We start from the raw sequence: 9,509 nt of genomic DNA, 5'->3' as shown, positions 1-9,509 counted from the left end.
GGAGCGCAGCGGAGCGAGGGAGGCTGCGGCCGGAAGGAGCCGCGGTCATTGCGGGCCAGCAGCTCAGAGCAGGGGGCACCCGCAGACATCTGCAAGGGCCTCACGCACTCCAGCGGACCCGTTCCACGCCCTCCCAGCGCAGCGCTGTGCTCCTGCGGCAGCTCGAGGAGCCGCGCTGCGGGCTTTGCTCCTAGCGCTTGGAAAGCGCAGGAAACCCATCCCCAGCCTTCAGCCCTCCCCCTGCCCCGCGCACCCCTGCACCTGCCCCGAGGTTTAATCCCTGCTGGAGACACTGGAAACGACCCACCCGCTCTGGGTTCCCCTTCCCAGCTCCCAGCCCAGCCGCTCTGGTGCAGGGTGAGGGTGTGAGGGTGCTGAGGCGCTGGCACAGGGTGCCCAGAGAAGCTGTGGCTGCCCCATCCCTGGCAGTGTTCAAGGGCAGGTTGGACACAGGGGCTTGGAGCAAGCTGCTCTAGTGGAAGGGGTCCCTGCCCGTAGCAGGGGTTGGAGATGGGTGAGCTTTTAGTCTTTTCTAACCCCAACCATTCCGTGATTCTATGAAGGGAAAGGAACTCCCATGGGAACCTTTCAGGCAGGCAGAAAGTCTCGTACATGATCACAGAAAGAAATAATTAGGACACCCTAGCAGAGCTCTTTAATTGCAGGGAAGGAGGCATTTCTGCGGTGCTTTTTCATGTGAGCTCTGGCCACAGGGGTGCGCAGGGCTGTGTCTCCCCTCCCCATCTTTCCTGGATACCCCTTGAAGGATACAAGCAGTTCCCAGGTCTGCCGCATGACTGGCACTGTGTGAACTCGCTGCCATCGCCTGCTCCTGCCCACATCCTCCTGCCATTGCTGAAAGCAGGCACCAAAGCAACAATAGCTCCTCCTCTGAACAGCTCAAGAAGTGGAATAGGTGAAGTGGAAAGTATATTTGGATGTGGGAGACACTGTCATCCTGTAGCCAGGATGATCTCTCTATGGTCAATGACCTTCCTGTGAGGCAACTCTTGTCTGACCCAGCCTTGTCTGACTGAGCTACGTGTATGCATTCACATTTCGTGCTGGAAAATGCACATCTCCCCTTGTCCTTGTCCAAGGGGCCCCTTGACCCTGCGTAGTCAGGGCAGGTTGGTCAAGGCTCAGACATACTCATTGCTCAGTCTCACATCAGCCCTTTGTGGTGAACATAGATCTTCAGTTTAATACAGAAATGACAAGGGAGGTGCACAGCCGGGGGTTCTTGTCGGCTGCCGCTTTATGAACACCAGGTAGGACTTTGCTAATCATTGATCAGCATTTTCAACCATGGACAAAGAGCCCTGGTAACCTGCAGAGGCTACAGAATTCTGTGGTGATGGGCTTAGGACCAGAGGGAAGTGGGGTCTGAGAGTGTTTCTGGTGAGCTTTGGACCTTGGTGTTGGGATTTGCCTAGGCATAAAAATCCTATAAAATCTGCTTTGTGCTGCTGTACCACTGGTTTGCTGTTGAGCTCCAAGCTGTGAACAGGCCAGCATGGTGTGAGAAACACTGAACTGGCTTAGCTCCCCTCCAGCATCCTGAACTGGGACAGACTGGGTGGAGCAGGCTGGGTCTAAACTGCAGGAGGGGACCTCAGATGTCCTCAAAGGCAGCACCCCCAGTCCTGCTCCTGGCACCACATTGCCCTCTCTCCACACCACCTTGGCTAACTGTGAAGGGGAAGATGCCATGTGGAGGTGCCGGTGGCACTGCTGGCAGAGACCACAGCAGGCAGGCCGGTGGCAGCCAGCATGGCAAGGGGTCCCCATCCCCATGAGTGCTGCGGTGAGGGGCTCTCTCCCCCAGGACCTAGACATTTTGAAAGCCCCACACTTCCAAGAGCTGCACCTTGAAGTTCTCCTGGCAGAGCGGAGGGTTGTCGAAGGTCTCGCAGTGTTCTGTGCGCCCCCACAGCAGATTGGCATCAAGGGACAGAGCTTGGCCTCCCCCTCCACCTGCAAAAGCAAACAGGATGGTTGGTATCTGCTCTCCCCCACCTTGCTGCCCAGCCAGGGGCACTGGCCCAGCTGATGAGGTCTCTCAGGACTGCGCCCATCTCTCGGGTTCCTGTCATTTGGACACAGTGCATAGCTGGGCTGGGCATGCCCTGAGCTGCCTCCTCTGCCAATCGGGATTCCAGTGTGGAGGCTGAGCGCCTGGAGAGCGCTCTGCCAGGCAGCCAGTGCGAAAGGTTGTCCTGGTAGCGCAGACTAAATTACTAAACTGAGGGCTGGGGAACAAGGAAAACTCCTTGAACCCCCACAGCCAGGCCTGCCTGCTTCTGCTCCTGAGGGCTGGAAGGGGGGCAGAGGCAGCTGTCAGTGATGCAGGCATTTCTGACTTGCTGTGGTCCTCTGCCAACCCACCCTGGTGGTGGCCGGCACAAAGTTTCAAGCCCTGTGCTCAAGCCTGACCCGGGAGGCAGCAGCACGGGCAGGCAGCTGGTGTGTCTGCCCCGGTGACCATGCCCGGCCCTTCCTTGGGCTGATCCCCTCCTGCACCTCCTCTCCATCCCACAGGAAGTGGAGAGGGAAGGGCTGGGAGAGGACATGCCAGCCTCAAGGATGCAAACCTCACCAGGTTTGTACTATGGTGCTCCCCCTCAGCCAGCAGAGCCCCGCAGATGGAGCTCTCAGAAGGAGCATCCTTGCCCTTGTGCAGCTTTGCACCTTCCTGCTAATTTGAGGAAGAGGCAGCTGACTTCATCAAATTGATATCCTAAACCAGGAGGTTTTGGCCTCCAGACAGTGCAGATTTTAATCTGGAGCAGCGCCCTTTCAGCCCCCAGCAGCAGTGGGTGGGTGTCCAGCATTCCGTAATTACCGATAATGATCCCCTCCCGTGACCCGCACATGAACATGGAGGCTGTTTTGGAAGGCAGAAGGAAATGCCTGATGGCCAGAAATGGGGAGAGACGGCCTTTCCTCTGTGGCATGGGCACGGTGAGATGGTTGGAGCTGGTGCTACGGCTGTCCGGGGAGGAGCTGAGGAGGGATGCAGGAGAGGGGGAAGGTGACCGTTGGCGTGAGCGTGGCACGGCTTTGGCCAGCTCCGGCTTCTTGATGAACACCCACTCGTACCTCTCCATGTCGGGGCGCACCTGGAAAGCAGGAGGAATGTGGTGAGCCCTGTCCTTGGGAAGACAGTGCTTCCCGACCAGGTGGTTTGGGAGCCAAATGGCAGGTCCAAACCCGGGGCAGGAAGGGACAAGGCATCCTGGCAGTGCCAGCGCTCCTCTGGAGGTGACTGAGAAGCTGGTTTTGTTTTTGCCAGATGCTGCTGGAGATGGGCAAACCTGCGCTACCCACACTGCGGGTGGATGCTGGATGGACACTGGTGGGATACTGATAGACACTGCTCCAGAATCTCTTGGACCAGCTCAGCCATCTCCCACCAAGAGACACAGGGGCTGATTTGGGAATATAGCTCCATGCAGGAGAGCAAACATGGCAGAACCTAGCCCTGCCATGCACACTGCCCTGCACCATCTGGAAGGTGCTCCAAGACCCACTGGGGGTTGCTGCACCTTTCAGGGGCTTGGGGCAGGCCCGCTCCCGTGAGGCAGGAGTTTGTTCCCCGTTTGCTCTGGTCCAGCACAGCAATTTCTGTGCTTCTGCCTCCTGCCAGAGCTAAGGGGCAGCGGTGGGACGATGGTAGGGAAGCAGCTCGGTGCCACCGTGCCCTGAATTGTCAGAGGGGTAAAGGAAAAAGCAATGGACAGACCTGTTAGTGTAAACCCAGAAGTGAAAATGACTTACAGTGAACACAAAGCACTCCCCTGTCCCAAAAAAGCTGGATGTTGCCCCACTCTTCTTCCTTTCGCTCCAGTCGGAGGAGAGAAATGCCCCGCACACCTTGAGAGAGAGCACAGGGGCGTCAGCGACTGGAGCCAGAGCAAGCTCCAGAAGCACCACCACCACCCCTGGCACGTGCGTGCAGGAGGACAAGAGCTCTGTGAGTTCCCTGGGTGAACTGGAGAGCCAGATTGTGCTGTGCCAGCCACATCCTGCTCTAACCCCTCACTGCTGCCCTGGAGGTGAGACCACACAGCCTCAGTGCCTGAGGGGCAGCTCTGTCCGATCTGGGGGCTGCTCTTCTGCAGCAGAGCAATCATAGGGAGCTGTGTGCTGGCTGATGGTGCTGAGCCTCCTGCTGGGCCCTGTCCAGCTCCTGGCAATAGGAAGCAGTAAATGTGTGCCCCAAAGCATTGTATCAGCTAAATGGCATCAGACTGTGGACGGGGGTCTATGAGTCCCTTGTCCTCAGCTGGCAAGGTGGTAGTCTGTTTTAGAACCATAGAACAGTTTGGGTTGGTAAGGACCTTAAGATCATCCAGGTTCAACCCCCCTCCATGGGCAGGGACACCTCACACTAGACCACATCGCCCAAGGCTCTGTCCACCCTGGCCTTGAACACTGCCAGGGATGGAGCATTCACAGCTTCTCTGGGCAACCCATTCCAGTGCCTCACCACCCTCACAGTAAAGAACTTCCTCCTTATATCTGACCTGAATACTTACCTCCCCCTCTGTGGTTTTTATGAGCAGCACTGTTGGTTCGTAGCCTTCACAGCATGTGTAAAACCTGCAGAGATGAACAAGGAGGCTGGGTAGGTGGGGGTCAGAGACGCAGGACAGGGCACGTGGTGAGCACCAGGCTGTAAAGGGCAGTGGAGAGTGGCTGTGGCTCTTCTCAGCCTATTGCTGTGCTGGCAGCTGGCCCAGGGGAGCTTGTGGAAGGACAGCAGCAGAAACTCATCATCCTGTATCTTCAGCAGCTTCAGTGTTTGTGCAGGAACAGAGGGAGGTGGCTTATGGGACTTCTCATTGCTTTTGCTTGGTGAAGCAGGTAATAGATAAAACCAAACACTAAATCCTCCCACCCTACCCTCAGGCTCCAGGCTGAGGGGGATGCTCCATGGGGGGAGTTTACCAAATGAGTTTGCTCTTAATCTGGATGTATTTGATAATCTGGGTTTGGCACCCCACTGCTGCCTTGGAAAGGTGCAGGGCTGTGCCAGGGAGGGTCTGCTTGCCTCTCCAGGGATGGGGGAGCATGCTTTGGGTGCTAATGGAGGTGCTTCCATAGCAGCCCCACCGTTAACCACCACCCTGAGAGCTGGGGCAGCATGGGCAGCACCCAGCCCTGGCCAGCATCCATCCTGCTCAGCAGTGAGCTGCACTGCAGCATTGGGATGATCCTGCTTCCACCACACCCATTGCTCCTTGGCCATGGAAGTGGGTGTCACTGGGCCCTGGGTTGTCTCCAGTGCCGACACTGGTCTTTTTACTGCATTTTTGGCCATGACACTTGGGCCCTTTTAGCTTGGTTTTAGAGGGTTTGATGTCTTCCCCACTGCACGGATGTGCCCATGTTCTGTCTGTCCCTGCCATGAGCTTGGCCTGCTCTGTGAGTGCAACCTCTCTGCTTAATGTTCTCCTACAGAGGAGCAGACTTGGGTTTCCTGCCTGAAAATATTTGTGCAAAGGCAGGCTCAGCCTACTGAGAGGCTTTTGCTGCTTCACAGCTTGGGAATTCAATGGCAAACTCATTTTCTAGCTCAGTTTTGAGCTGAAGCACTGACTGCAGCACCCAGCAGATGCCCTGTGTGCCATGGTGCTGGGAGGGAGCTGGAGCCCTGGGAATGGTGTCCTGGCTGGACTTGGGCGAGAGAGTCCCCAGGAGACCACAGATGTCCCCCAGGGACACTACATGCTTCTCCTTTCTACACCAACAACCTCTACCCAGTTTTACACTTCTCCCATCTGCCCCGACCTGACCTGATGGGCAGATGATGCTTTACCTCTGCAGGCTGCACCCATCTTCTGAGGTGGAGAAGAGCAGCAGTGGGGGGGAGAGGGAGAAGCGCTCAGGGATCCAGGACCAGATGATGCGCATCTCCTGAGCCGTTACAATGCTGGAGCTGAAGTTCTGCATGTCTATGGCCAGGTGGAAGGACTGCCTGTGTGAGGGAGGACATGCATTACTGCCAAGCTGGGGTGCTGTTGGGTTTTGGGGGTGCAGCCTCTGTGCATGCTTTTTGCATCATGAGCTTTCTGTTAACATTGCTAGTTCTGACTGCGCAGTGCCTCCTCACAGGGTCCCCCACGAGGGGCTGTGAGGCACCCAGCATCGCCAAAGCTTCCAGAGATACCTGAAGCTCCCCACATGTTGTATCTCCACTGTAACTCATGTTTTGTCTACTTAGCCCTAAGAGCTGGCAACCAGAGAGGTCTTCTTACCTGCTCTGCACCATGGTTATGCCCCTCTCCATTAACGCCTTCCTGTTGGCCATCTGGAGAAGCCAGATTTCCTTGCGGGAGAACAGCCGGATGCCAAAGGCTCTCTCTAGAAGTTTGTCGACAGTCACATGCTCAGCAATGTTCTGCACGAAAGCCTGCAGGTCTGCCTTGATGTCAGTCCCCTCCAGCTCGGTGGAGGTCACCGAGAGCCTGTACTGCTTCAGCAGGGCCAGGGCAATGCGGTACAGGACCTTCTGCCCCTCCAGCAGGTAGACATCAAAGACACGGATGGCATAATTGAAGGGGAGGTCGTGAAAGAGCCATGATAACCATTCAGAGTAGACCTCAAAGACGTTCTCAGAGGTGCTGGCTATGAGTTTGTGGGCTGCTGGGCAGTGCTTGTTGGCCAGATCCCCAAAAGTCATGCAGGAGGCCTGGTGGGCCAGGAAAGACTGGTCAATGTAGCTGGTGTGGGGAGAGTTGCTGGCGATGAGGCGCGAGATACCCTCAAAGCACTGGGCTTCGTCTTCACTGTAGTGCAGCAGCAGAGCCACCAGCGAGGGGAGGATTGGGCTGTAGGTTATGTCAGGGAAAAGGTTGCCAACACAGATGAGGATCTTCTTCAAGGCAGTGACGCCTTCTGGGTTGAGGCAGTATGTGGGCATGGAGCATCCTTCTAGGAACTCGGGCAGAGGGTAGGTGCTTATACTCATCTTCCCAAAGAGCCGGCTCGCCACGTCCCTGTAGACAAGAGCATCTGGGGTGACAAGCCGGCAGGAGACCTGCTGTATGAGCTGGTGGTAGACCTGAGCTCTGAGAGCTCGGCTCACTGCCCAGTACCCTTCTCTTGCCAGCTTCTTCAGCTCCTTCGGGGACTTGCTGAGGATGTCTCGGGGGATGTGTGTTTGTTGCTCTGGTTCTGGCATCCTGTCCCAATCCACAAACTGTCCACAGCCCAGACAAGAGGAGATGTCGATGTCCCAGGTGTCAGCCTCTGATGTGATCACAACAGTGACTGGTGAAGAGCCAAATATCTCTGTAGGACAAAGACCGTTTATTCAGCACGCTTCACCTCCCCAGCTGGCAGCACTTCACCCTGGCTGATGGCAGGTCCTACAGCCACACCTTGTACTTCAAAAGTTATCCCCGGTGCAACGGGAAGGTTTTCAGGAGGCTTTGCCTTCATGGAGCTGCTCCCTTTCCCCTTGCCTGCTCACATCAGCTCAGGCCCTGGTGAAACTGCTGTCTGAGAGGCTCAGGGAATCATGCGGCCACGCACCAGCTGGGTGTCAAAGCTGCTTCTCCACACTATGAGAGGCTTTGCACCCCTTCAAAAGCTCCTGACTTCCCATCCTGTAACCTGTAACCAGGCAAAGCAGGCAAAGCGGCCTCAGGCCTTTGCCTCCTGCCAAAGACTCCTGACACCTCTGGCTGCTCAGGTGCAGGAGAGAAGGTGCTGCAGTGAGAGGAGTCCCCAGGGGTGTGAGATGGGCTGCAGGGTGCCAAAGGGTCCCTGTTTCCCGCATGCCCCCATGGGCCTGGAGAGACCCATCCAGGGACTGGCGAGCAGCTGGGAAGCCCCTTGGAAACAGAAGGTCTGCATGGAATCCCGGTCTCCTGTACTGTGCAGCCATGAACCCTGATCTGGGAAGAGTGGAGTTTGGGCTCCTCCTAGAGAAAAGTGAGCAGCATTTTCCCTGGGGTTGTGAGAGAGCTGAGCTCTAAACCCTGTACCAGGACTTATGTTTGTGTGGATAAGTTCTGCTGGGCCGTGATTAACTATCAAGGATAAAGTCGATTAGTGCACCCATCAGTTCTGTGCTGGATTTATTGTGGATGTGTTCAGCTGGGCTGGGGAGTCTAGCATGGGTTTGACCAGAACTCTCTGCCTGTCCTGAAAGGGACATGTGGAAACAGCACGGTCCCAGCCACATGTGCTGCATGTGTGGCAGCATGTGGTGGCATGTTGAGGGGGTCCAGCTCTGGCTCCTGCTCTCAGACTCAGTTTGGCCTCTACTCAAGATTGACAAAACCAGCAGATCAGGTTCAGTTCTAGTTCAGGGCAAGGGCAGCAGTTTCAACCGGTTGCTGCTCAGCCTGACCCTGCTTTGAAGACAGACAAGCCCTGAATACAGTCAGGTGGGCTTCTACTCACAGAAACCAGGCTAAAACACTGGGGTCAAAGCAGGGCTGTTTGCACTGCTGTGGTCCCCAGATTCAGCTTGGCCTCACAGCTGGATGCATCAAGAAGATGCTCCCTGGCCGCAGGTACCGAGAAGCATCAACCCAAGCCCAGCCCAGGGTATAGACAGCTGGCTCCAGCTCTGCCCTCTCTGGGACACACTGGGGGTGTTGGAGAAGAAAACCTGGGTCTGTTCCAGTGCCTCTCCTCTGGGATGTGGCCCTGGCATGCGTGGGACAGCGAGAGCCTCCTGCACCTTCCCCAGCACAAGACGTGCGGCTGTGCCCGGCTGCAGCTCACTCACCTTCCCCGGTGCCTGTGTTATCGCCCTCATCCGTGGGGAAGCCGCCTTCCGCCCCCCCGGCAGAGCGGGGCAGGCTGAGCCCCACCTGCAGCATGGCCCTGCCTCCGGTGCTTCCGCTGCCGCGTCCCCTGTCCCCGTCCCCTGCCCTCACTTTTAAGGTGGGCGCCAGCTCGCTGGCACAGGGTGCTTGTTTGGTGTAAATAGAGCGAGGGGTGGAGCGGTGCCCGCGTCACCCTGATCTGCCTCAGCTTCACGGCGGGCTGGGGAGGGGATGTAAACACCCCGTGGGATGAGATAGCCATCAAACCAGCAACATGGCCATTAAACTTAATAAGTTGTTATCCGCAAGGATAACCTCCGCTTTCTCACCCTGGGGTTCACTCCCTTGGCCAGCGTCACGGGGCAGGAAGGGTGCATCAAAGGCCGGGGCCGATGCAATCGCCTGTCCTTGAACCAAGAAAACATCAACACAGCGACTGGGTTTGCAACCGCTTCCCGCTGGATGGTCCTGAGGAAATTGGACAGAGAAGTACGTGAGCAGCAAGTGCCAGGAGCCAAGAGAGGTGCAATGAGGAGTAAATGATGCCCTTCTGCAAGCACCTTGTGTGCCTTTAGGGATGCTTTCTGGGGATGGGTGTGCCAGGGCTGTGGTTGCAGCACATGGCAAAACCACCAGTGGATGTTTGGGGTGATGCAGACGTGCTCCCGCAGCACCCTGTGCCTCCGGTGGACTCCGCTGCTCAGCGGGAGCACAAAATGG

The 9,509-nt window shown here is 56.8% G+C and overlaps 1 protein-coding gene across 1 annotated transcript; it reads right to left on the bottom strand.

Annotated features, from left to right (window-relative positions):
- Positions 1–1,177: 1,177 nt before the first annotated feature.
- On the bottom strand, positions 1,178–8,929 carry LOC133273606 (TBC1 domain family member 24-like). The gene is made up of 7 exons (XM_061461964.1): positions 8,750–8,929; positions 6,264–7,299; positions 5,825–5,983; positions 4,542–4,605; positions 3,781–3,876; positions 2,846–3,122; positions 1,178–1,977 (listed from the first exon to the last, which is right to left on the bottom strand). The coding sequence occupies exons 1-7, from the start codon at positions 8,841–8,843 to the stop codon at positions 1,832–1,834; spliced, it is 1,872 nt and encodes a 623-aa protein (XP_061317948.1). The 5' UTR covers positions 8,844–8,929; the 3' UTR covers positions 1,178–1,831.
- Between the last annotated feature and the right edge of the window lie 580 nt (positions 8,930–9,509).

The sequence above is a fragment of the Pezoporus flaviventris genome, unplaced genomic scaffold, assembly GCF_033815535.1.
Source record: "Pezoporus flaviventris isolate CSIRO_AGI_PZ_B2104156 unplaced genomic scaffold, CSIRO_AGI_Pfla_v1 ptg000034l, whole genome shotgun sequence".
Taxonomy (NCBI): domain Eukaryota; kingdom Metazoa; phylum Chordata; class Aves; order Psittaciformes; family Psittacidae; genus Pezoporus; species Pezoporus flaviventris.
Note: the sequence above shows the minus strand (reverse complement) of the source record. Positions and strands in the feature narration are given on the sequence as shown.